The 25934-nt window shown below is 41.5% G+C and overlaps 1 protein-coding gene across 1 annotated transcript in view; it reads right to left on the bottom strand.

The window, feature by feature from the left end:
• The window catches only part of LOC308118286 (putative E3 ubiquitin-protein ligase HERC1), a gene marked incomplete at its 5' end in the record, with an annotated part of 39277 nt that overhangs the window by 4646 nt on the left and 8697 nt on the right, over window positions 1-25934 (bottom strand). Inside the window, 53 exons of the mRNA XM_080477636.1 lie at window positions 89-191; window positions 414-536; window positions 1145-1300; window positions 1546-1727; window positions 1923-2061; window positions 2152-2277; window positions 2367-2432; window positions 3080-3364; window positions 3471-3644; window positions 3791-3889; window positions 4010-4141; window positions 4276-4390; window positions 4780-4979; window positions 5121-5248; window positions 5933-6160; window positions 7029-7156; window positions 7372-7499; window positions 7586-7863; window positions 7948-8179; window positions 8368-8617; window positions 8698-8863; window positions 9522-9707; window positions 9791-9843; window positions 9967-10226; window positions 10320-10528; window positions 10652-10779; window positions 10857-11043; window positions 11923-12006; window positions 13028-13197; window positions 13835-14048; window positions 14606-15327; window positions 15680-15965; window positions 16572-16797; window positions 17124-17207; window positions 17302-17541; window positions 17652-17819; window positions 18349-18444; window positions 18598-18695; window positions 18792-18944; window positions 19069-19235; window positions 19348-19588; window positions 19695-19815; window positions 19924-20112; window positions 21441-21697; window positions 22261-22297; window positions 22390-22432; window positions 22523-22823; window positions 22943-23138; window positions 23598-23715; window positions 23876-23990; window positions 24154-24327; window positions 24954-25172; window positions 25263-25466. Coding sequence (XP_080333762.1) covers window positions 89-191; window positions 414-536; window positions 1145-1300; window positions 1546-1727; window positions 1923-2061; window positions 2152-2277; window positions 2367-2432; window positions 3080-3364; window positions 3471-3644; window positions 3791-3889; window positions 4010-4141; window positions 4276-4390; window positions 4780-4979; window positions 5121-5248; window positions 5933-6160; window positions 7029-7156; window positions 7372-7499; window positions 7586-7863; window positions 7948-8179; window positions 8368-8617; window positions 8698-8863; window positions 9522-9707; window positions 9791-9843; window positions 9967-10226; window positions 10320-10528; window positions 10652-10779; window positions 10857-11043; window positions 11923-12006; window positions 13028-13197; window positions 13835-14048; window positions 14606-15327; window positions 15680-15965; window positions 16572-16797; window positions 17124-17207; window positions 17302-17541; window positions 17652-17819; window positions 18349-18444; window positions 18598-18695; window positions 18792-18944; window positions 19069-19235; window positions 19348-19588; window positions 19695-19815; window positions 19924-20112; window positions 21441-21697; window positions 22261-22297; window positions 22390-22432; window positions 22523-22823; window positions 22943-23138; window positions 23598-23715; window positions 23876-23990; window positions 24154-24327; window positions 24954-25172; window positions 25263-25466 — 9384 coding nt within the window. The remainder of the gene's footprint in view (window positions 1-88; window positions 192-413; window positions 537-1144; window positions 1301-1545; window positions 1728-1922; window positions 2062-2151; window positions 2278-2366; window positions 2433-3079; window positions 3365-3470; window positions 3645-3790; window positions 3890-4009; window positions 4142-4275; window positions 4391-4779; window positions 4980-5120; window positions 5249-5932; window positions 6161-7028; window positions 7157-7371; window positions 7500-7585; window positions 7864-7947; window positions 8180-8367; window positions 8618-8697; window positions 8864-9521; window positions 9708-9790; window positions 9844-9966; window positions 10227-10319; window positions 10529-10651; window positions 10780-10856; window positions 11044-11922; window positions 12007-13027; window positions 13198-13834; window positions 14049-14605; window positions 15328-15679; window positions 15966-16571; window positions 16798-17123; window positions 17208-17301; window positions 17542-17651; window positions 17820-18348; window positions 18445-18597; window positions 18696-18791; window positions 18945-19068; window positions 19236-19347; window positions 19589-19694; window positions 19816-19923; window positions 20113-21440; window positions 21698-22260; window positions 22298-22389; window positions 22433-22522; window positions 22824-22942; window positions 23139-23597; window positions 23716-23875; window positions 23991-24153; window positions 24328-24953; window positions 25173-25262; window positions 25467-25934) is intronic.

Below are 25934 nucleotides of genomic sequence, written 5' to 3'. Positions count from 1 at the left end.
TTCTTCTCCAATTGTTTTTCAGCAGTGCTGCACATTTCTGATATCACGTCACTTTGAAACACGATTAATTTTCAATATGAAAATGTACCTTGTCCAAATGTGTAAACATGGCCGTCCGCGGCCAAGGCCACAGAGAACTGAGTTCCACAACAGACCTTCTTTATCCCCTTGTTGCACAGTTGCTCCACTTTCTAAATATAGGAAAAAACCAAAGACAATATTTCATCTTCAGTATAATAAAGTAGCGGCTCTAAACACGATGACTCAGTAAAAGTAATAAAGTAAACTACTTGGTGTCAATGAGGCAATGGTAGACGTATCTCCAGGGAAGCAATTAGACGCCAAGTTACATAAACAAACTGTTTGGTCTTTGCAGTGTTTCTAAATGGGAGTTATTGTTAAAGTCAACTTACCTGAGGGTAATATTTTGCAGTGGAAGAACCTATTCCCAATTTGCCATAGTCTCCATCTCCGAATGCCCACATGACCATGCCGTCAAGAGACAGTACCAAAGTGTGGTTCAGACCGCAGGACACCTGAGAAATGCAACCCAGCAGAGATGTCAAAACCATGTTAGAGATTCATACATTCAATCTGATAACAGTCCGGCTACAACAGGAAAAGGAGCATCATTTCCTTTCAATAACTATTACACTGACATTTCCCTCCGTTGAAATGCCAAGAAGTACTACTCCACCCTTAAAATGTTCACCTCTATTGTATCTCAGAAAGAATTCATATTGAACAAAAGGACAATCTCAAAGAACAGATGCAGTGTAAAAATCAACCTGTCACACAGTTTCTCTTCAGACTGATATTGGATAAAGTTTTGTCACTTTTGTCACAGAGCCCCAAATTGTGCATTAGTACAAACTCATCTCCATTGGCTCTAATGCTACTTTGCTAAATATAATGAAGTTAGGCTTTATGACAACTGCTTTTGCACTACTTTGTCTTCTCTATCTGTAAAAAGTGTAACCCCCAGAGACCAAATTATGAGCAGCAGTGAGGTTTATTGAAATACTGTCGTCGTCTTAGCTTTCACACTCAGCAGGGCTGTCCCAAAGCGGTCTTGGGGGCCAGAGTAGGCCTGTAGGCCATGTGTTTTAGACCCCTAGTTTAAAGCCATCGTCTATTTTCTTACTTGTCGAACATGATATCCCTCGAGTGCTGCGACCCTTTCAGGCAGCATCTTGTTGGACGTTGACCTTTGACCCAGTCGACCCGATTCACCACTGCCAAAGGTGAATAATTTCCCATCTGCAGTAACCACAGCTGAGTGCCGGAAGCCACAAGAAAGCTGGAAAAACAAAGAAAAGTAAAGTATTATAAGAACCCCGAAGAACTTGATACTTTAAATATCTACATATTAAAATGTATATGAATGTACTGTTGTTGTTTTTTTAATATCAAACGCATGCATGACTAAAAACCTGCAAAATCTGAATGCCAATCTTAGTCAATCCACACTTGTTAAGGCTTATAACAACTCCACAAATGCACTATAATTTATGATGAAAACGCAAGGGCTGGGTGCAACTCCACCTGAATGACTTCCTCTCCTTGTAAGGCCTCTATCTGTTTTGGTCTCCTCTGCCTTTCACTGTTTCCATGGCCCAGTTTTCCAAAATCGCCATCTCCCCAGCTGAATACCTCCCCAGTCTCAGTCAGAGCCATCGAATGTCCATCTGACCCACAGGATGTAACCAGCTGCGTCACCACGTATCCTAAAGACAGAACAGAGTCACGACCAGTATAAAAACAAACGATCAAACAAAAGCCTGAGCCAAGGTTAATGCAGTGAAACTTTCTTTCAGCTGGAGACAGAAACATTGTGGGGGACCGAAGGGAAAACTTAGTTTTAACAGACAAAAGGAGACCGGCTCAGACCTGGACTCTACGTCCCTCGATGAATATTGTACCTTGAAAAGCTGAGATAATGGTGGGGACATAAAGATCATCAGAATTCCCCTGGCCCAGTCTGCCGTACTGTCCTTCTCCTACGGCGAGGACGGTCCCATTGGACTGGAGCAGAAAGGTGCAGTTCTGACCACACACAACCTGAGTGAAACGAGGACACCCACAGAAAAGGAGACCATTAGAAAACAGGTGCAAGGCCAGAGTCTGGCTCGTGCGTAAAGCTGTTTCTACCTGTTGTGTCTGTAACAGAGAGGGTGCCACGGTGGGCATCATCAGGTTTGTTCCCATTCCTGCTAGCTGGCCATAACGTCCATTCCCCCACATGTACACCTCACTCTTTCCTCCCTGTTGCCAGTCCTAAGAACCACAAACAAATGCAGTTGATTTTATAACCATTACAACAGCCTCAGTCAGTCAATCAGCTTGAGTTGAAAACCATTGAATACCTCTGGTCTGCTGGTGGCCCACGACATGAGCTGCTCGTCCATTCTGAAGCTCCACTTACTGTTGTCCTATTAAAAAAGGCATAACAATTTAAGTTAGGTGGGACTGAATGAATGAATGACTGAATGAATCTTCCTGTGATATAACACAGATACACAGTAAGAAAATCAGGATATCATGAAGAAAGTTAAATGTTATGTCATTAACTAAACTCTTTTAAGCAAATGTGGATAATTTGGGCATCTGGTTGAAGAAAAAAAAATTGCAAAAGAAAAATCTGATCTGAATACTGTATTTTTGGCTTTCATGAATTATAAGGTAAAACTAGAAAATTCCAAATGTAATTTTGTGTGTGCCTACCGCTCAGGGCCTGCTCGTATCCCTTGCCATTTTGTGTTTTTCACAGAAATCCCATCCACTCTGACTTGCAAATTTAAATAATTTTTTGCGATTTTTGTTTGTTTGCTGAATCATTGACAAAAATCATATTACACAATTCCTGAATTTTACGCACACTTTTATGTGTTTTTTTGTGTGCATGCGGAAATATCTGGCCAAAGTAAAATACAAAATCAAAAAAAACGGGCATCTCTTAAAGAAACAGGCACACATAATGATACGTAAATATTAAAGTCTTGAAATATTCCAGTACATATGGAAGACCTTCTGATAAAAACTTGCAGCAGTATCAACACATAGGATTGTCATCACTCACCAGTGCCCTCGTGATTTCAATGGCTTCCACCTCTTGAAACTCTGATGCAGTGAAGGATTCTGGGAAGGTAGTACCACTGGCTATGGCCTCAGCGCTGCGCACAGTGGTGGCGTATGTGACAAGCCAGCTCCACTCCGGCGGGCAAGCGTGGGTGTCAGGACAGGCGTGATGCGGGGGACGAGGATACAAGCAGAGGTGTTTCTCTAAGGACAAGCCCACCGTTAAAGAGGCCAGGCTCTGCAGGAAGGCACTGTGGACGAGCTGGTCACCTGCTGCCACGTGAGTCTGCAAGAAGAGGGGACATTGAAAATTATGTAAAAGTAAAAAAAACTAAAAAAAAAAAAACCAAACTGTCTTAATACAACTTTTAAAGAGTTGATTAATGAATGACCCGCTCATAGCTGAACTGCTCCTGCAGCAGCAAGGGCAGTCTCTCCAGGAAGACAGCCAAACAAGGTGCTCGATTTAGACCCAAGATGTTCTGGCTCCTGAGGACCATTCGGCAGGAAGCCAGCACGTGATTTTGACAGATCCAGTCAGGAGTGCAGCAGATCAACAAAACATCCTGGAAGATGAATGAACATTGTGGTCAAGTATCACCATAACATAACACTGGCAGAAATACAAGGACGATTTAATTAATTAAAAGTACTGCTGGTCTGCCTTTCTCAGCATTTAATGGAAATTAATGCCATCAATGATTCAAATTACCTTTGACCTCCCAAAGCAGGCAGCTACACCAAGTGTTGGGATCCAGGTTGTGCTCACCACGGAGCCCAACCCTGTAACAGTCTGTAACACTGAACCGTCCTGGAAGAAGCAAAGAAAATCAGGAGGATTAAAGTTGGGAAATGAGACTTCTTTAAATGCTCCCTGCACAGAATTTAGGTCAAGTAAAAGCAGCAGCTGCAGTGAATCTTCTTTACTGACCTGCAGGGACCAGATGTTGAGCAGTCCCCCTATTCCTCCGGTCACTAATGCCAGCCCACTGGAGCAAAATGAAAGGGATTTGACTGCTGTATTGTGGCCGTGAAGAACAAATGCACACTTTGCACTATCCTGCTGTGAAATGATGAAGAAACAGAGGCTGAAATCAGTTTTTTGAAGACACACAAGGCATACAAAAGTCTGAGATGAGTGTATTTTAAGTTTCAGGATGTTCGTAGCACTGAGGCTGCTCAAAAATCCAAACCGACCTTGACCTCAGAGCTTTTGTCCTGACCACGGGAGCTGTTGGAAATGTTGGGCAAAGAGACAATGGTACCCCCCTGTGGCAATGTCCAGACATGCACAGAGCCATTCTGACAGCCCCTGCAGAAACGTGGAGAATAAATTAAGAATCTATCTGAATACAAAGAGAAAAGGTCATTTTTATACAAACTCTGAAATATATTAAGCTTTTTTGTTTTATTTTGTAGTTTCTGAATAAAAAGCTGATGTTTCTTTTATTTATGTAATAGGAGGCCACATAAACGTCACAATTAAATTCTTAAAAATGCTTGAAACATTTTATTTTGTCTGTTGAGTGAAGAAATAATCAACAAACCAATCGACCTTTACAAGATATCCCTATATTTGAGATCCACCTCTACAACAAAATAAACTGTTAGCATCAGCTTATTTTTCATATATAAACATCAAGATGGTACGTGCAGGTTTTTGCCAAAGTTGCTCCACAAAAAGATTCAACATTAACTCACATAGCCAGCATGAGTCGGGGGTCAGGTGCTCTTCCTGCAAGCGGGCACCATTCAGCGATGTTGACAGTGCTGGTATGGAGAAGGGAGTGGAGGGTCACCCAGGTGCCCCCAGAGCGTCCCAGTATCTTCACGACCTCTGACCTCCCTAAACAGAGCAGCAAGTGTCCTGTGGGGTCCCATTTGAGGGAACTCACGCTGTCCTGTAAAGCGAAATAACAGGAACGGGAGTCGAGTTAACAGGCAAATTATTCCAAGATCACACCTCTTACAAAACACAACGCAAACTTTTAACAAACAAACTTGTGCATACAAAGCAGTCGCAAAGCGTGCAGATGGCAAACCTGGAAAAGCTGAAGCATGACAGGCTGCTCATTCTCATAAGTTTCAGTTGTGGCTAGAAGGATCTTCCCACTGGGGTAGCCCACTGCAAAAGGCTTGTCTTCACTGTGCCACGCGACACACTGGGGGGCTGGCAAGACAGAAGAAGAAGACTCTCTTAAGCAATAGGTCCACAATAGCTTTTTTTTTAAACAGATAATTAACAGATATTATTGACTTATTTTAACTTTGTTTTGACTTGGATTTATTCAGATGCCTGCATTTGTTTTATTTTTATTGTTGCAGATATATTGTGGATGAGCTCTAACAGGATAGTTAAAATAAATGAATCCCTTGTTGGCTCAATTTAATTTTAACAATATAAGTGTTTGTATTAATAGAAAAACTAAAAGGAACGTATTCCAAAAACATCTCCAACATGTCAAATAGACACGACAGTTTAAACACATCTTAAGACTTGGAAGATCTTCTGACCTTTGAGATTTAGGCAGAAGGTATCATTAAAGTTGATAAAGGGAAAACTGGCTCGAACGTTGCATTTTAATACTTGAAGCAGAATTCTCTAAGCTTTGTGTTGTGACATGAGTTGGGTTTAAACCATCTTGACAAAGACTATCTTCAATCTTTTGACGATTCTTTATAAATCTAAATAAGAGAACTGAGAAAGGTTAATCAAGCTCAAGTTCGATGAGTCACATTTTTATTAATAAATCTCTTATGTATCTTGATGGCTTCTTCTCTGAGGACACCAAAGGCCTTTAAAGAAATAAATAGTTTGACTCTCTAACAATATGTACACGGCGATCCTCCTTACTCTCTTTCCTGTGACAGTGGGTGAGTTCAGTGCTCTTTACAAGCAGATCTAGTTCCTGCATAGTGATCTGCAGCCAGCAGAGGGAGCCGTCCAGACGTCCCACCAACAGGCTCTCAGTGGGTCTGTTCTTTGAAGCAGCAAGCTGATCCAGCACCCACAAGCTGAAGGTTTGAGCCCAGCAAAGAGCAGTGACCCGGGAACTCTGGTCCTCCACGTGGCAGAGAGACCCTGAGGAGGAAGACAAAAGGTCACATTGGAGTGAGAACTGTTTTAACTATTATATTATCAACTATCAGTGTTTACAAGTGCTACATCATGTAAATCTTCATGTTGGGTTGAACGTATTAGTACAACTTTGGAAAAAAATAATTATTCCAATTTTTTTTCATAAACTGTTTGACTGGAGGTTGTCACCATGTTTTGTTGTGTGATCACTTCACAATCATTAAAAATTACAACGTAAAGCACAACGTTGAATTCATAGTAATTTCCCTACCATAGATATTTCCTTGCATTCCATTGTTAATGTAAGTCTAGCACAGGCTGCGCTCATTTCTTGGTGTCAGTCTCGCATGGAGCAGTCAGTCTCAATATTATATATTATCTACACTTTGAAATAAAAAAAATGTAAGAATTGATTATACATTCTATTGTATTGGTAACGAAATATAATGAATCAGTCACGGCCGGATTTATTGTCATTACATCATATAGTTTTTCACAAAAACCCGCTGCATGTACATTCGATTTTTTTTAACTTAATCATCTCCTTCAATGAGAAATATCAACTACTTGTTTTGCACAATTGTTTGGGGTAATTTTTATTATCAGATGAAATTGTTTTTCCAGTCACAAATACGTTTGCTGCAATCTGATGACAATACAAAAGACTCTGCGTTCACTACAGTTTCTGTTAGAATAATGTTCAATTCAGAAAATTGTGAATTTTATGGGCCAAAACATTGCCTGGCCTTGTAAATATTGTAGTTTCTTTAAATCACATTCGATATAAAGAGTCATTTTCAAATAAGATGTCTTTAAATTAACAGTTGACACAAGACAGAGACTAGTTAGGAAAAGGGGTACATCGGTTTACCTCTGATGTTCATGATGTTGATGTGTTTGTTCTCAGGAGCAGCCAAAAAGTTTCCCCCTGTACTCCAGTACACGGGAGACATGAGATGACATCTGCCAGTCCTCTCATTGCTTGATCGGTCTGTCTTACTGCAAGGTATCAACAAAAGAAAACATAAACCTCACACCAACAAAATATAGACAGTGCTGTTTAATTCACAGCCAGACCTCACTAAAATCTGTCACTCACTGTTGTTAACATGTTTCCATCAACACTCTGATTAAGGGATATTCTATCAAAACTTGCATGAAGAAGTAAATCCATCTAATTAAATAAAACTGATACTAAACCAAGCAAATATTACCTGGTAATGCAGGAGAAGGTGGCCTGCAACTCCACAGTGTTCTGGCTGATGCTCCACAGCTGCACCACCTTGTCCTGGGAGCATGTCGCCAGCAAACTCTGATCACTGCTCCAGTGACAGCTGGCAACCTGAGCACAACAGAAATATTGCAAAACCTATTTTATTACACTCCTCATGATTGATTGTGAGAGAAAAAAAAACAGCCACCACTCACCTTGTTGTAATGTCCTTCCAGCCTCTTCAGTGGACATTTGCGCAGGTCAGCAGCCAAGTCACTGTACGTTTGGGGCCGATTAGAACTGTCCCGTCCTGAGACTGCCAGCGCCTGCACCAGCTGCTGCGCTGCCCACTGGCGGTGTTTACTGGTCAGCCTGGCAGACAGGACGCATGCTGCCAAGGCATTAGCGAGCTCCAGGGGGCTCACTCTCGCACTCAGATGTGGTGAAGGTGAAGGAGGCAAGGACGAAGATGACACCCCTTGGTTTCCTACATCTGGGTCATACAGACGCATGCTTAGAACTAGTGTGAATAAAGCTGCTTTGAAATGATTGTGTAACACAGCTCATTTCCCCTCACCATTAGCATCATGTTCAGCTCTATCTGTGCTGTGAGACTGGACGCTCTTTTCAGTAAGCAGGGACACCAGACTCTGTGTGACGAGGAACGTGGGGGGCGTCTGGTCGATGTAGTCCCTCTGCAGATGCTGGGCTCCCTGCGTTGCGACTGTTAGAGCAGTGCTGAGACACGATCTCTGCTGAGGATCGTTGATGGCCCCGATGTTCACCCCTGTCGCTGCTGCCATGAGGTCCTAAAGCCAGTGACATCAAAAAGATGCAAAATGTTAGAATGTGTCTTTATCTGTGAAGAGCGATACAAGTGGAATCTTTTATACAAAAACAAGTTATATACAAAAATATATTATTGCAATGAGATCATGGCGGGACATTCTTGTGAATACAAAAATGGTTTGATGGGAATCATCTGTAGAAAACTGACCTGAGTGCATATCTCCACCAGCTGTCTGTAAGCAGCAGGGCTGTGGGACACCACATTGCCAATTGCTGAGGTAAGAAAACTGAGGCAGCTGGAGTTGTGGCGCTCTGTTGCCAGTCCCTGCACACCTGACTGATTGTCCACACAGGTGTGAGCTCTGCCCGCTGCTGCTAACGTCATCAATCGCACGAGGATACGTATATCTGCCAGACCCAGGGACTCCAGTCCGTTAGACTGGCTGCCCAAGGATGCACTGGAAAAGAAGAGATGAACTTTGGAAACCATTTGAGGACCATCGAACACAAAATGAACAAATATTCTCGTCACATTCACCTTGAGGCAGTCTGAGACAGGGCCCTCATCACCATGCTGTACGCTAGCAGAATCTGAGCAGTGGACGTGACTCTCCTCAAAGCTTTTAGCCTATCATGAGAGTCTCGCAGTGAGACTGCCTGCTGTCCGAGGCTGAGAGTGGTCCTCTGCTCAACAAGGGCATTTCCTGATCAGAAAAATAAATATTAAAATGAAATCCATTAATTACACAACAAACAGTCATTAAGTGGTAAATTGAAAACCTTGGCTCATTATTCAAGTGCAGACATGCAAAAGTCAAAATCCTGATTTGAACACAATCAGTCGGGATGCTGTGTCGTTTGTGTGTGAGCGCTTCAGGTGGCCAAATGAGTGATGAGTCATGATGTTGCAGCAAGTTTAATTAGGGTTGGACACTCCTGTTGCCAACAAGCACAGAGGGACTGTGGGTGTCTGTTACGAGTGCGCTCAACTATCATCAGAGGAATAAGTTACATAATCATTCACTGCAATATTAACTAGAAGACACTCAGCTTCTGAGTAATTCTGACGTAAATCTCTACGTATAGCCAGGAATTTGTTATTGGCAGGGGTGCTGAGACAAAATCTTAACATCTGAGAGGATCGTTTGATGCAACATGGTAAATCAGCTTTACACTCACATTAATTAAAATGTATACAACACTTTGATTTAGGAAGAAAATAAAACATTCTTGAGCAAAAGGTATTCGTCTTTATTTGTACAGGTTAGCCTGAAAATGTATTTGACCTTTTTCTTATTTCAGCTCTACACCACAACATGTCAGTATAGTGAATCAGATTTGACCAAGTTTAAAAATGTTTACCTTTCGGTGCTGCTTTTGCAGAAGTGTAAACCAGGGCTCCGAGTGGATCTGGCTCAATGAAAGCAATGGGGTCTGGGACCAGCTTCTTTTCTGTCAGTCCCAGCGGCCTCAGCAGGAGCCCAAAGTCCTCCAGTCCGGTCAATTTGTCTGTATCAAGCTCATCTTGATGGCTCATTTCCCAGTCATCTGAACAAACACACGTACCTTTCATATTAGAGACCAAGTCAGAAACTGCATCCTACTTCAAAGTGAAATTGCTTTATCCTTACCATCAGAAGTGCTGTCCATCTGGCCAATCAAATCAGACGTAAGACCTTTAATTCTAGACAAGAAGAATATAATTTGTATTCTAAATAGAATTCGTAGAAAGAGTCTTTTCTCCTACATGATGCATGAGCAATATCTCACATTGTTCCATCAGTTTTTACATATTGTTTTGTTATACCTTTCGTATTTGGAATTTGGGTCATTCATATTTGCAGCCAGATATTTTTCTCTGCAGGAGTGGCAAAGAAGGTAGAAGGGGAAGTTGGAGCCACACTCTCCTTTGAACCACACATCCACGTAGGCCCCAGTGCTGTCGTAGCCCTTACGCGCAGCGCTCTGCCCGCACCCTGGGTGTCGCCGCTTTATGTGATTGTTAAACTGCAATGTGAGGGTGTCGCATAGTTCACATTTCACCATCTGACTGTGTTCCTCACCAACCTAAAAGAAGGGCAACACACAGAGAAGCGGAGAAAATCAGGAGATCATTAAAGTATAATAGGTTTATGTTTGATAACTGCAAGTTATGTTTACCTCCACTATCTGGAGTGTGTCTCTCTCCAGGCTGAAGAATGATGGGGTGAGCAGGTCCTCATAGGTTTCTTCATGGTACGGGTCATCCATGTAGCCCAACTCAGACTCTTCCTCAGCGGAGTAAGGATGAAATTCCACCTGCTCTGGCCAGTCAGCAACAGTGGTGTGCTGATGGTACAGCTGCGGAAGGGGGTTTGGTGACGGCAAGTCTAGAAAAAATTATATTACTTTCAAAATGCATATTATAACTGTTCACTTTTCCTAATGACTTGTATTGATTTGTACATAGTTGTGATTTGGATGACAAATTTTCGCTTCCACACTCAACACACCGGCTCTTCGAAAAGACGTCCTCTGAGTGGGGCCTGAGCGACGCCGCCGTGCTGGAGGAGGCCTGTTTCTGGTGAGATGGACATCCAAGAAGTTCTCCCTCTCTATCCAGTCAAGCCCTGGCAACAGGCTGTCAAGACAGTTTATGAATACATTTATGAAGGTTTAAAAGGACACGATCCCCATTTCTTCCTTCATATCCTTTACCTGTCATTGGTTTGGATGCTGGAGCGCTCGGGGCACTGCACGGTCTCGGGCCCATCTGGGGACGGGGTGTCAGGAGCGCCCTCTGGTCTTGGTGTCTCAACTGCCTGCTGCTCCTCAGCCAGGGGGTGCTCCAACATCCAGCTGGCCAACACCTCGATGGTCTGAGAGTCCAAGTCACCCGATACATCTGGGAGGGACCACAGGGAAGTTGAACTGTCAGAGTTCAAAAAGAAAAGATGGCAAATGGTGTGCTGCATTGCTAGTTCATGTCAGACATCACCACCCAGTGACCATGATACTGTGTGTGGACTGAGGTCAGTCTGGCACATCTGCTCCGACAGACCTGTGAGGAGAGGCTTAAAATGTGGCCTAAACAGTGGTGCCGAGGACATGATTACGGCGAGATCCCATTTTACCCCTTACCTCTGTGTCGTCCACTGGAACCTGATAGTCAATAATTTAAACCCATCTCACAATTTTCCCTCCGTAAAATATTTCAGTCTCTTTCCCCCATCTCGTATCATATCTTCTTGTTTTTTAATGAAAATTCAAAATGCTTCAACAGCTCTAATTTTTGCATGATAATAATAGTTTTTTAAGACATTACTAAACATTTTAACATGCTATTTCTGCTGTAGATGTACAAAACATCCAGAACAGAATTACTTTAATCATGCAGTGAAATTGTGCTTTGTGAACTGAAGTGCAAGAAACTATTTCAAAATGTGCTGCAGTGGAAATTTGAGTAAAAGGTTTCCCATTAGGGTGGAAAACAATCTGAAAACAAATTCAAACCAAGGAGTCACTGCAGTACAGAGGGCTTAAAGGCAGTAAAACATGTGCCGATGAAACATCTCAGTTTACATCCACCTAAATCATTAAGCGCATTATGTTGATCCCAAAACTATAGAGTAGAGAAAATGCATTTGCAAATATTATATTGTTTTAATCCCACTTACACTATAGGAAGGCTGCAACAAACAGTGAAGGACAGATGTTCAAAATATAAAGCAGGAGAAGCAAAACAAAATAATAATTGGATCACACGCACTACACAAAGCAGTACCTGCTGCCTCCATGGCCCAGAAGATATGTCTCATAGTGAATCCCATTTCTAGCAACCGACTGGTGACAAACATTTGTGTCCGTTCTGGTGGTTGAGGAGAAAAGGAAAAAGTGCACAGAAAACAAAAACAAGTTCCACAAATCCACTCTGAAATGCATACTGTGGTGGAACAGTTAATCCAACGGTTACATTTTGTTCCGTTTATGCTCCTCTCCATTGTGGACAGGGTAAGGTAAGGTGAAGTAGGTTTCATAGTTTGTTTGTTTTTTCAATCAACACTAAATAAATTGTGATAAACAGCTAAAAAATTATCCAGCCTCTTAATATATATAACAGAGGAATAACACTTAGTTAAAATAAAGTTTCTGAAATTCTTCAAAATAACAACAACATAAGTGACGATTACAAAAAAAGGTGCCATTCAAGCATGTGAGGGTATGCATGCATTTGACAGGTTTAATAATTGTCCAGTAGCAGAGTAAAACGCATGCTGTTTTGAGCAGCAGATCTGCTGTGAACCATGGTTGAACATTTAAGACCATGCAGAAGACAGACAGTTCCCACTGAGTTACCACTCCATCTACTTTAATGCTTTTAATTTCATGCTGGATTCCAACCGAGTAATTAACTTCAGTTTTGATTTTATGTGAATAGCAAATTTTAGCAAGACGCCAGTACGAGGGGACAAATATGTTAAAAGATGTGGACCTGCCTGAAAAGTGTTTGTTTAAAACAATCACGAAATTCTTTTCTTTAAAAATACTTAGCAAAGATTCACAGTCCTCTAAATCAGGGGTTTCCAAAGTGTGGAATAGTAAATCCTTCCTCAACCACATTGTACCATCCAGGACCCCAACTCTCATGGTTTAAGCCATTATTGTTGATGTTGTGTAGATACAAAATGCAAAAGCTTTTCTCATGCTAGTTAGTTGTTATAACTTTATATATATATATATATATATAAATATAAATAATGTAAGGAATAGACCGACCGCTGGATTATCCATGTTGCTGTGTCCTCCCTTACTGCTCTCTGGCCGGGCCCACACTTTGAAAACCACTGCTCCACACTTTCCCCCATTAACATCTTTGCACTTTTTCTTACCCAGACTGCTTCTGGCCTGTGTGCTGCAAGGACCAGGTTCCATGAAGCTAGTCTGCTGTTCTGTGAAGGCGTCACAGGAAGCAGAGCTGGCCAGGCTGAAGCAGGGGTGCAGCACAGGGGTCGTGCTAACCAGACCCGTGAGGGTCGGGAACCGAGTTAGCACCATGTGCCTGAAGGAGGTGAAGATACAGTATATACAGTAATAACACAATGAAAGCAGTGCCACACTGCCAAACTAATTAACATTGCAAAGCATAAAAAGTCAGCTTCTAATAAGCTGATAATTTGCCTGAACCTGCCAAAAAACTGCAGTAAACTGATCATGTATTCATAGATATGAGATTTACGATCATCTCATAATGTTTGTCTAATATTGGTCATATTCATTTTGTTGTCAAAGCAACAACGGGTCCTCTCTCGATAGCTATGCAATACAATAATATGTTTTATTGCAGAGTGCTGAAGCCGTTTGCTTTTAGGGAGCAGAACTAACACTGCCATCGTTTCAGCTTGTTGGGTTAATGTGAAGGACAAGCAGGCAGATCTGGAGCCTCAGTTAAAAACAGTGCAGGCAAAATAAGTCACTCTTATTTTTTTATACATCCTAACTCACCCATTCCCTGGACTTCAGAATCACTGCTGCTGCCAAAAGATACAAATCTGTAGCGATCGGTGTTGACATCAAAACTGGTAATAAGTCATTATATTTAGCATTTTTGTTTACTTTGATTCTGAAAATCGACTGGACTATCATTTCCATGCGATTTACTCCACCCAGAATTTACGATGAACACATTCCATACTTACTGGAGGAGGCTGATGGGAAGGAAAGGATTGAAATTATCCAGTGCATCTGCCTGCAGGTTTGTTGGCAGAGAAGATGCCAAGTCGGTGTTGGAAGATGAGGCAGAGGCTCTGTTTGACTGACCAAAAATGGCCGTGCCTTCTGACCCTGCGCTGTACAAGGAAACAGAACTGGAGGACTTGGAAATAGGCTGAGAGGACGAGGGGTGGCCTGATTCTGCAAGAAAAAAGTAGCAATTAAGACGAGTTTCATGTTTGATCCATAAGCAAATAGCAAATGACAATCTTTCCCATCTGAGTTCACTGCAAGCCATCTCTCCATCATCTGTACCCTTTTAACGCAAGTAATCATGAACAGATGCATCTTGCAGCCCCCCATCCGGACGGAGTCTATTTAATGAGACTTCTTAATTAAATATAATTAAAAATCATAATATGGGACCTCTAACAAAACGCATTAAAGACTATAAGAACTTCAGCATATTTAAATCCCTTCTCTATATCCACCTGTTCAGAACTGCTTTGAACATGTAATCATTTATGTGTTCATGTTTTTACCTGTTTATGCCTTTAATGGGCTGCTGCTATTACCTACCATTGATATAACTTTAATTATAATAAAATTACTATTAAGTCAAATTTGACAAGAAACAGCTTGTTTGTGCAAGTGTATGTGTGTGTTGTGGGCTGGTGACCTGTCTGAGGTGTACCCCTCTTTCACCTAAGATGCATAAAGCGGTACAGAACAATTGATAGATGAACACATGCATTTACCTTTACGTTCTTTGTCCTGCAGTTTGTTAATGGCTCCTTTGTATATCATGACTTGAGCTCTTTCCAAGTCAGCAAGAGAGACGGTCTGTTTGATAGGGCAGGGTCTGACTGCCCACTTCACCATGCTCTGCACTACGTACTGCAGCACTGATCTCAGCTCGGCACTTTCATCCCATTGTTTACTGCTCGGTTTCGCCTGGTCAGGGTTCGGGCTACAAACCGGACTCGTTGAGTTGGGTGGGTCGTTTCTCGGCACAAGGAGCAAATCCGACAGCTTCTCGCAACTAAAGATGACAGTCAGGGATTTCAAACCTCCGATGAGAAGGTATGAGACTCTAACAGCTCTCAGTTCAAGCGCAAAGGCATCAACTTTAGAGGCATGAGGAGAATCGGCAACTTTTGTGGCATCTTTGGTTGGGGATGGTGATGGGAACGGATCCGTCTCGACCTTCTGCTCCTTTGAGTTTTTCCTCTCATCTTCTGTGAGCCACCTTCCATCCTCTGATATTCCTTCATCCAAACAACACTGCATTTCACTCTCTTTCGTGCTTTCCTCAGAGTAATTCCTTCTTGGGGCTGGATGGGCTGGTAGCCACCCCTGCTCTTCCAGCAGGCCCATCAAATAAATCAGATCTAATAACACCGTTGGTTTGAGGCCTCCGAGGCGGGTGACATCACAGCAGGATATGTCACAGGGCTCCAATGAGATGATCGGCGTATCGCTGGGTGACCAAGAATTCATGGAGCTTAGTTATTGGAAAGGATGGGATGAACCCACAGATACATCATGGAGTGACACCAGGACGGATTCAACAGGGATTAATCGATTTAAGAATGAAGAGGAAGAAGCAAGAAGAAAGAAAAATCAGCGGGGCAAATGAGGAAAATAAAGCAAAAGGTTAGACAAATTACAAGAGAGGAAGAGAAATAAAAACTAACAGAAAGGAACTAGAGTAATATACATGCTGAGAGGTCCAGGACAAGAAAAATATAAGAATTGTTTAATGGTACTAAATGAGAATCTTCACTTTAAAAAAATAAAGGCACAAATATGATAACACTTTTTTGTAATACCTGACGGAGATGTCGGCCTCCTCCCATTGAAGCTTGGCCAGAGAACTTCCTTCTTTCAAGACCCCAAGCACAATGGCCCTGCGTCCGCTGGGCTTATGTCGGCACAGCCCTCCAGCACGGATCCCGCTGTCGACTCCTCCAATCACAGCCAACACCGGCCAAACTTGAGTGCAAAGAGCGGCTAGTTTGGCCTCTGATATGGAACGCCGGTGAGCCAGCAGTTCTCTTGTATCATCAACAGACAGGTCTTTGTCACTTTCACTCTCTTCTCTTTCAGCATGGAGGCCTGTAGGAAAGGGTCTGTTGTGAATTTTTTTATGACAAGCAAGGCTTGTCCAGGTAACAATAATTTAAAAAAAGCTGCAGAAACCAGCACAAAGAAGCCAGTCAGAAACTGTGTATGTAGTATTACACAGTGAGTATCACAATTGCTGGTAAGATTTTAGCTTTACCGCAAGCATTTAGAACACATAGACCTCTACTTTTGGCACAGCAGTGTCACAGGCTGGTTTCAAACCTGTTAATGTGTACAAGAGTACAGACCACAATGTTAATCTTTACATGATTCAGTGACTACTGAGCATGACAAAATGGGAACACTGTATTTACATAATTTCTGAAGGTCTGACAAAATGTAAAAAGTTGTGAAAAAAAATCTGCAGGATTTGAAAAGGAAGATATATAAATATAATGCTTTCGAGGAACTGATCACAATGTTTTACCTTGTCATTTGTGTGTTTGTGTGAGTTTTAAAATGAACTTACTACCTTTGCATGTATTACCAAAGCCATAATATTTCACAAGATTTTCAGTTTTTCCTTCATTGAGTTAATTCTGACAAAAGAGAAGACTCAACATGCTGCTGTGGCCACTTCTGAAATTTGTGTCAGACCTGGACTGAAGTTTCCCGAGTCGTCCTCTCTCAGCAGGGGCCCGATGAGATCCAGGTGGGTGTGAATGTGCTGGTTGATGTGTGGGGACCACTGGTCACACTGATGAAGCCTACGCAGAAGCTGCACTGTTGACTCCAGCAGCACGGTGGTCCGAGGGCTGCAGAGTGGTTCCCCTGGAAGAAGGTTACTAGGCATGCCTCTCATCTGAAGATCACGCAATGCCACCTTGGTGGAATCGATAAAGAGAGAGAGCGTTTGTTTCACTCCAATTAAAATTCTAGGCAGTTTTCTTTCACATCAAAGGAAACTTTTAAATATGCAACCGATTACAAGACGGATAATCTGTCCATGCTGGGAGTGTTGAGCCAGAGTATTCAAGTATTCATGTCGGCAACATCACAATTCTTATACAGTTGAACTTCTTTTGTAATTTGAACCAGTGAATGTAGGACTGACAATAATGACTTTCTGTTGACCTGTGAGAAGTCAGATAGCCTTTTTGGAAAAATATCTCTACATGACCTATGAATACACAGCATAAACAGTGATACCTTCTCTCCAGGATTGCTGCTGTAAAACAAGACACAGGGGTACAGTTCAGAGGCGACCACACCCTCAAACGCCAGCTTTGGGTCCTTGAAAAAAAAAAAAAAAAAAGTATTTGTAGTTAAAGAAAAGAATGTCAGTTTAAGTTAAAAATATATATTATTCAAAAGTGCTTGGTCAGACCTTGTCATTCTTGGCAAATGATACAGTATGAGCCTCCATGTCCAGGATGCAGGTGATGGTGTCGCCCTGTGTGAAGGAAGGAAGTGTGCGGACCAGTTCTCCTCCGTGGTACAGGTTTCCACTGTAAGCACGGTACAGCCACATGTCAGTGGTGGTGTGGTGGTTGTGATCTCTGACTGGCCAACGTGAAACGCCAATGCACGTTCCCTCATTGCCTCTGTTTTCTTTGGTAATGTAGAACTGCGGAGAGAATTGGAGACATGTTAAAATACTGAAGGTATTTTGCTCAGCAAAGAGAACTGGATAGCATTTTTTCCCCCCCAATATGTGAATCAGATACTAGTAGTTACCTTCCATATGAAACAGCCAGAGGTTATAGCAGTGGTTGCCAACCCATAACCTTTCCCTCCTGAGCCATGAGCGAGGACGTTCCCATTTTCTAGCGAACAACAGACCAGTTTGTGCGGGTCGAAGGAGAAATCGCCAATGGGAATACATTCATCGTAGCTGCCACGCTTCTACAAAACAATGTGATGGAAAGACAATTAGTTAATGTACACAATTAAAAACAAAACAAAAAAAAAAGAAACATAAATAAGCAAACCAGTTTTAGTGTTGTTAAAAACATGAAAATGACTCAAGTTTCCCTGTTATTTAATTGAAAGAGGTTTATATTTGAATACAATAACATAATATTTAGTTACAAAGCCCTGTACGATTAGTGCGGTGATTAAGTTTGCCATCAATTCAATTTTTATCATTCCGCTACCAAACTAACAAGGACAACAGGCCCATCTGTTCCTTAAAGTAGCCCTGCTGTTTTCAGGTCTACTGCTGCCAGGAGTACATTTGACGTGTCCATGAACACATTTTCTGTGTGATTACCGCACTCCTTTGCTATATTCAACCCACAATAACAAAATATGACAACAGATCTTTTTTAAGTAAACGTATACATTTTAAATGAAAGGTATGATTTACATTACCATTTGACATACAGAATATTAATCTTGTTGTAACATGGGAAATCTATGAATAGTTGATTACCCCTGTGTCTTTTTCAGCCATCTCTTCATAGTTCTTCTCTGCTAGTGGTTCTTCCCACATATAAATAGACAAGAGCTGAAATAGTTGTTTAACAATCTGCAGAAAAACAAAAAGGAAGAATTAAAAGATCTGTGAAAAAAAAACCCAACGTTGAATATTAATCAACTAAAAAGAGACATGAATGTGAATAAATGTATTCATTGATGTTTTTTTTGGGGGGGAAGCTTTACTTGTTTTACAACATAATACCTGTTCAATCTGAACAGGTTCTGAACAAGCAGGTAACAGTCTTTCTAAAACATGGAAGGCCAAAAGCTTCGTGCGAAGGTTCAGGAAGTGTGGAGATCCTGAAAAACAAGAAAAAAGAACAGCAGGTTGGCATGAATTGAAACAGTTGGACACATACAGTATGGATATTTAGAATCGGTTCTCATATGTCTTACCTAAAGAGCACTTGTGTGAAATAATGGCCATGAGGGGATCAATCCATTTTACAAAAGTAGAAAGTCTTTTCATGACTCTTAATGACAATATACGCCTCAAAAATACTAAGAAGTCTGCAAGCTGGGATTCAATCACTTTGCTACTTTCAGCTCCTAAAAAGAAAAACAACAGAAGCAAGAACAAGGAAACGTAATTGAATGGCTGCATGGAAGCTTTAGAATTGTGACATTGCACGAGACTGTCTTGATGAAAAAAGAAAAAATATGTCTGCCGTACCACTGTGATTGGTGGTCTTGCTGCTGCAGTCCATATCCGCTCTGTCAGGCGTCCCTCTCTCAGCAAGTTGTTGTTGCTGAAAGTTGCAGAGGATATTCTGGAGCTGTTCACACATCACTTCCATTAAAGCATGGGATACGTCCATTGGTAGCAAATCCTCACAGGAGCTGAGAGCACAGGAAAATTAATAATGCAAATGCAGTAATAGTACAAAAGAACTACAGCAGGCAAGGTCCTGCACACTTTGTTGATAGCCGTTTGAACTGTCTTCATTCTCACCTTGCAGCTACAGTCAATATCTGAAGCAGGCGGGCACAAGCGAGCCTGACAGCCCCACTGAGCGGCATGCAGCCAGACGCTGAGGCTGAAAACCAGCCCTGGTTCAACACCGCACAGCTGTTGTTGGTCAACATGGAAAGGATTTCCAGGATGCCACATTTGATGATCAGTAGCAGATCCACAGGTTGGTAACAGAAATTCAGTGCAAACATTGTGGCAAGAAGAAGGTGCTGGCAGGAACCTGAGCACAAGTGAGGCAATGATTTGAATACAGGCAAAGTAAAATCAAAATGGCAGCAAAAAAAAACTGAGCAGTCTGTTCAAATATAAAGAGATTGTCAACATACCTGGATGCTTCTTTTCTAATTGGACCCTCTGTTTGAGGACACGCACCACCTGCTGGTAGAAAGTGTGAGCTGCAGATTGCAGCTCTTTTTGTGTACCAATGGAAGCTGAATGTGTTCCACACTGGATTCAGAAAATAAAGAGAAAAACATATGAATGTCTTTCTGTTCTCTTTTTATCTTTCACCAAACCATCAAGTGTAAACTGTGACAGTGTTGTTGTTAGATGTACCATGTAATGCTGAGTCTCATAATCAGCTCCAGAGGGGGAACTGATGATTTGCGTTCCCAAAGCAAAGCATCCAGAAAGAAACTGAAGCTGCACAGACTGCAGCAGAGCAGGGGACACTGCAGATCCACCGCTCTTTTCCTCCATCGTCGACAGGAAGGCTGACATCTCACACAGGGCCTCCAGACGCATCTGACCGTAACATAGACAGCTTGAGTTGTTAGTTCAGGCAATAAGATTTGCACACATAACAACATAGACTCCATTTCAAGGGCTCAAGAGTCATATAAAGTGCAAACTTATACATCTTGAGGACATGGACAGTGTGGGTGTCTTCAAGCAAACCTGCTATTTTGGTTCTTGTAGGAGCAAAGGCATAATGTGTAAAAGCTTGAACTAAATGCAATCTACATAAAATTAACCATTCCCATTTTAACTGCAACAAATGTTGGGACAATTAGAGAGATTACTATTTTATGGTGTTTTCGATTATTTATATTTTTTGAAATACAGTTTATTGTATTGGACTGGAGTTTGCATGTTGTTCCTGCGCATGCATGGGTTTTCTCAGTCTGCTCCACCAGTTTTTTTCCATAATCCAAAAACAAGCATTTGAACATTAATTGGTGATTCCGCAATGTCCCTAAATGGCATACTTACTCTAACTGGGTTACATACTGTACAGAAAGCAAAATATATTTAGACATGTGTCTGATTTCAGGTAGCAGTTTCTTTTTTATGAACATTTTAGATTCTATATACTGAATAGTTTGATCATAAATTGGTTAAGAAAACAAACTGTTAGAGGAGAAAACGTGATGTTCAATTCCTGGAGGGAGTGATGCTCATCTAAGTTGTCCGCACTCTACCTGTACAACTGTGCCAATGACTTCAGTGTATAACACAATGAGACAATCGTTCTCCAGACATTATACAACTATTCCAAAAATTACACTGCAGTAAAACTAAAGGGTACAATTCTCCTTTCCTTGAGAATAAAGTAAAAAAAAAACTAAACATGCAATGGTGCAAAGACTTGACAAGCGTGGTTATCTGAAATCACATGCAACATAATACAGAACAGAGTAAAAGAATATGCTGACGTGGTAACTTTTCATCAACTTGGTGTTATTTTCAGGTAATGTGTACAGTCATTTAAATTAGGGCCATGGCACTATCACAGTGATATTACTTTGCACTGCCTCATTTGAATGAAGTCCTATCTGCAGTGGTTCCAGCGCTTCTTACCCATCCCACACAAATACATGAAGAATTTCTTACAAAATACAAACTGTGTAGCTCTGAGCAGCATTTCCATTAATGCATTTTCCATATCCTATTGAAGGATTTGACTAAGTTTCACTTGCATCTATTCTACAGTTTAGGTGGAACCTAATAATTATGTGAAACCAATAAATTACAAAATAGGTGAAGGCTCTACACGGCGACTTAGATCACCAAGCAGTAATGGCTCACTTCTTACTGGTAATGTTTCAAAAAACAAGAACAGTAGCAGTTACCTCAGCCCGCTGTTGCTGCTGCTTTATGGCAAAGGTAATAGCCTTCGGATCTGCCTGACCACAGTTCTGTCCAGCTGGGAGTGTTGATGAGGAGGAGGAGGGCGAGTGAATCAGGTTTCCACAGACAAACTGAAACCCCTGGTTGAGAATGGGCAAAGTGTTGCTGCCACAGTGAGGCATGGTGGCAGTTGGGCTGATACACTGACGCAGGCGATCCCAAGCATCTTTCATGATCCCCAAAGAGCACAAAGGTAAGCCTGGAAGAGACACAGGGAAAAAATGTCAGTATTGTGATTTAAATCTGTCTTAATTTTTGTATGACGATGAAACTGATTAATTAAGGCATCACAAGAAAATGGTCTCTAAACAGCAAGCCAATATGTGACCCAACTAAACTTACCACATACAGGTGCACCCCAAAATATTGGAACACAGCGTGAAGGTTCATTTCCACAAAAGAAAATTTCAGACTGTAAAACCTTCAATGATTTTACAGTTTTTTGACTGGGAGTCAATAAGTATCACAATAAAAGTGTAAAACCTCGTGAATCTGTTTTTTATAAGTTATGAGTATTGATCAGTTTGATTACCATTGATAATCAAATTTCCTGACATGCACCAGTACATGTGAAATATTTTTGGACCATATGCTCTCCTTATTCTTTGTGCAACTTAACATTCAAACAGATTCTTTGTTTGTAGTAATCTTCCTACATATAATCTATTCCAACATCTCATCATGGCAAAGTCACTGAATGCTGTAGTCTATAAAGAAAGACATATTTACATGTACAACACAATTATAGGAATTACCACGTACCTATTTTGTTCTTAGGGGAAACCAAGGAATTCTTGGACTGATTGCACAAAATAAAAAAAGAATAGTATGTTATTGTCAACAGAAAATTAAGTCACCAGATTATTTTTTTTTGCACGGTGTAGAACTCACTGGTTTTCGACCGTTAACAGTCATCGTGAAGGATTCTGTCTTCCTAAAAGCATAATGGCAAAGGTATTTAGAGTTAAGCTTTCTGAAGTGAAACAAGCCAAATCAACAGACAGTGGATAACTCAAACTCTTACCTTGCAGTATTGTTAACACCCTGGGAACTCTCCGGCTCGCTAGGCTCCACCCATGCAGGCCTGACCCCGAGCACGAGGAAGAGACATCGGGACACCACCACATGACAGGCAGTGGGGAAAGACAAGCTTTCCTCAGACTCCCTATGACTCTCGCTCTGTTGCTTGGGATCCGGCTCTCTCTCTGGGCTGACCGGGCTCTCCATGCTGCTGGGGAGGGTGGAGGTACCAAACGACTCGTATACAGTCACATTCTGCTGCACCTGCATGGCTTCCCGGGTGGCCATGAACGACTCTAGGACTTCTGCACAGAGAGAGAACAGAAAAGGGAGAATTAGAAGTGTTGTGCTTTTTTTTTGGGTTGTTGTTTGGAAATGTCTGCCTGTGAGTAATAGGACAAAACAAGTTGTCATTTCGACTAACCTGACAGGTACATACGATTGTTTCCAAATCTCTCCTCATCTTGGACCTCCTCCTGGTTATGATTTGAAGGTGGGGGCACCTGCACCTCGCGGTTACAGTGACCTACAGATGGCTGCTCATGATTCTTTCCCACCGACTCCACTGAGGTACCTGGCTCTTGCCTCTCTACCTCAGGACTTTGGGGAGACTCAGAAAGCTGTAATAAAAATTAAAAAAAAGTCCATACAATATGTATTTTTCAAAAATTCTGACACTATAAAGGAATTTATCTTTAATAGAGTTATATGTAATGTAAGCACCCTTTAAGCTCCCTCATTTCTATGCATTTTTTATTATCATACAACATGAACATCAAATCATATGAAAAAAATAAATAAATCACAAACAATAAAACCATAAACTAAGAATACAGATAGTTGAGTTTGCTCGAGCAACCGACACAAAATGTAGAAAATGTACGTTAGCAAAGATTTGTTTTTAGACCCAATAAAAACCCAATTTCTGTAAAAACTTCCCAAAAAGAAAATGCGGTCACTATTTCTTCTAAGATGTTACAATTATCCTGCAACCTCTATAAATGAAACCGTCATCGGTCAACCTTTCGAAAAATAAACACAGAAAATGAATGTCCCATGGAATATTTTAGCAATGTTACCTGTTTGGTGGCTGCTTGCACCTGTGACATCCTCGGGGAGTTTTTCAGAGTCAATAAAGTACTTCTGATTTTATAAACTGTTTCGTAAACATCGATCAGCATCTCACAGGGCTCGTATCTGTCACAAAAGCACGATTAAAAACAACACTGTGGTCATTGTACAACACCACAAACAATTACTCATTTATAAATGACTCAAATACTAAAATAAGTGTCAAATATTGTTGTTTTTTGAGTGATCTCTTGCAAAATACATGCAATATTTCTAGAGTACTGACTTGTCCTGCCAGCAGGCCTCATTCTGCAGTCCAGTGTGTTTCAGGAGAGCAGCCAGGCTGCAGCGACATACAATCTGCAGCAAAAAATCACCTGGAGGGTCTCCGTTTTCCCATTCTGCAAACAAAAAAAAATATAGAGTCACATCAAAGTCAAAAAAGAAAAAAGACAGAGTTGGCTGTTCTGATAAATGTATGGTGTACAAATCATTTACGACCTACAAATTAAAAAGCATTCACACATTCACAAACGTAAAAAGATCTGCATGCAGTCAGAGTACCTCTGCTGTGAGCGTACTCCTCCATCTTCCACCACAGGCTCCCCGCCACTCCTCTGGAGGATCCCAGTGCCAGCTCCAGTAACATTCGGGTTTCTTCACTCAGACTCAGCTCTGTTAGTCTGGTATTAGTACTGCCCAGCAGCACTAACTCAGTCAGCCATGCAAGGCTAGAGTCTACAGGGGACAAAAAAAAAATAAAATAAAACTGAGAAGTACATTAAAATAATATTACTGACCATCAGTTGTATATAAATAATGCTTTTCTTCTTATGTCACTGAAGAGATTTTTTTTTCTTCATAAACGGCCACATTTTGGTCTAGTCCTTGTGGCAAGAATTACCCCAGTTTAAGTCTAAGATGGGCTTAGAGGCTTTCTGTGCAGAGTTTGCATGTTCTTCCAATATGCACACAAGGCCTTTTCTTCTCCACCCTCTCTAGTTTCTTTCCAAAACTCCCAAAACAGGCATTTGACTCTAACTTCTGACTCTAAATTGCCCAGAGCTAGGAATGCGTTTGTGTGCAACTCCCCCAGTGTTTGCCCTGTGGTGGACTAGTGACGTGTCCAGGGTGTACTCTGCCTTCACTCATAGTAACTGGAATGGGCTCAAGCGCCTTAAAACCCTTAAGAGGGATAAAGCGGTAAAGAAGAAGGATGGCATCATAATCTTAGATGTACCCCATTAAAAATAAATAGGCTCTAATACTTTCCATCATTTTCAAATTAAATCTTAGGATATAAACAGCATTCAGTAGGTATGTGTTTATGAGACATTTGCAGAGCCAGAAGTGTGTTTTCCTACCCAGCTGTTCAGAGTCCATTTCAAGACCATTCCTGAGGAGGATATTTGATAGCCAGATCTCTGATGCTTTTTCCTGGAGTGAGGGTGGCGGGCCTTGAAGCATACCGCTGAGGCAGCGGCCAACTGCCAATGCTACGGATCGTTCCAGGTCCAACAGCCAAACCCATCTGTCCTCTTCCTCCTGCTGCTGTCCGAGGCTTGTGTTTTCATCACTTTTATCTATGATAAAAGGTCAATGTGCCATCTGTTTTTGCTGCAAAAACTCACTTATCGCTAATAGGATCATGGTTAATTGTAAGTGTCACTGACCTGAAGATGTTTTCTGAGCTTCTATTCCAAGTTCCTGTTCTTCCAACAGGACTGTCTCTGGTAGCAACCTGTTGAAATCGTTGAGGTGCTCCAACAAGTTCAGCAAATGGCTCAGGAGAGGCTGGACGGTACCCAGGGGCAGCAGCAGCAAGGAGTACATTACCTGGCACAGCAAGCTGCCAGCCACCGAGTTATACAACACCACTGGGACAAAGGGTGAGACAAGAGTGGGCATGAGGGGTGGCTGATCAATACAAGACCACATATAAGCACATGATACAGAAGGAGCATGCATATATGTATTTTTTATTTAAAAAATCCAATGCCAAAAAAAATATTGATAAAAGTGCACTGCTCTAATGTCTTTCAATATATTGAAAACATTCAGAGAAGAAATGGGATTTTCTGCTCTTTGAATGGAGCCGGACCTTAAGTATCATTTCTTTTCGCATAGACTGCCTCGTTTTTGTTTTTTAACATATCATGTCAGGGACTTGACACATTTTATCCAGGCAATACTCATTGTGAGGCATGACAAGTTAAGTAAAATAAATATGTATTGTATTAATTGGACTAGATGATCTGAGTTCATTGTAGACATTAAACAAAACCCTCTGTTTTGACACCAAGATAATTTTTTGGATCTACCATGCCTATAAAATGTGTGCACGT

This window comes from Lipophrys pholis, assembly GCF_963383615.2.
Source record: "Lipophrys pholis genome assembly, chromosome: 12".
Taxonomy (NCBI): domain Eukaryota; kingdom Metazoa; phylum Chordata; class Actinopteri; order Blenniiformes; family Blenniidae; genus Lipophrys; species Lipophrys pholis.
The sequence above is the reverse complement of the archived record's forward strand: the minus strand, read 5'-3'. Positions and strand labels throughout refer to the sequence as shown.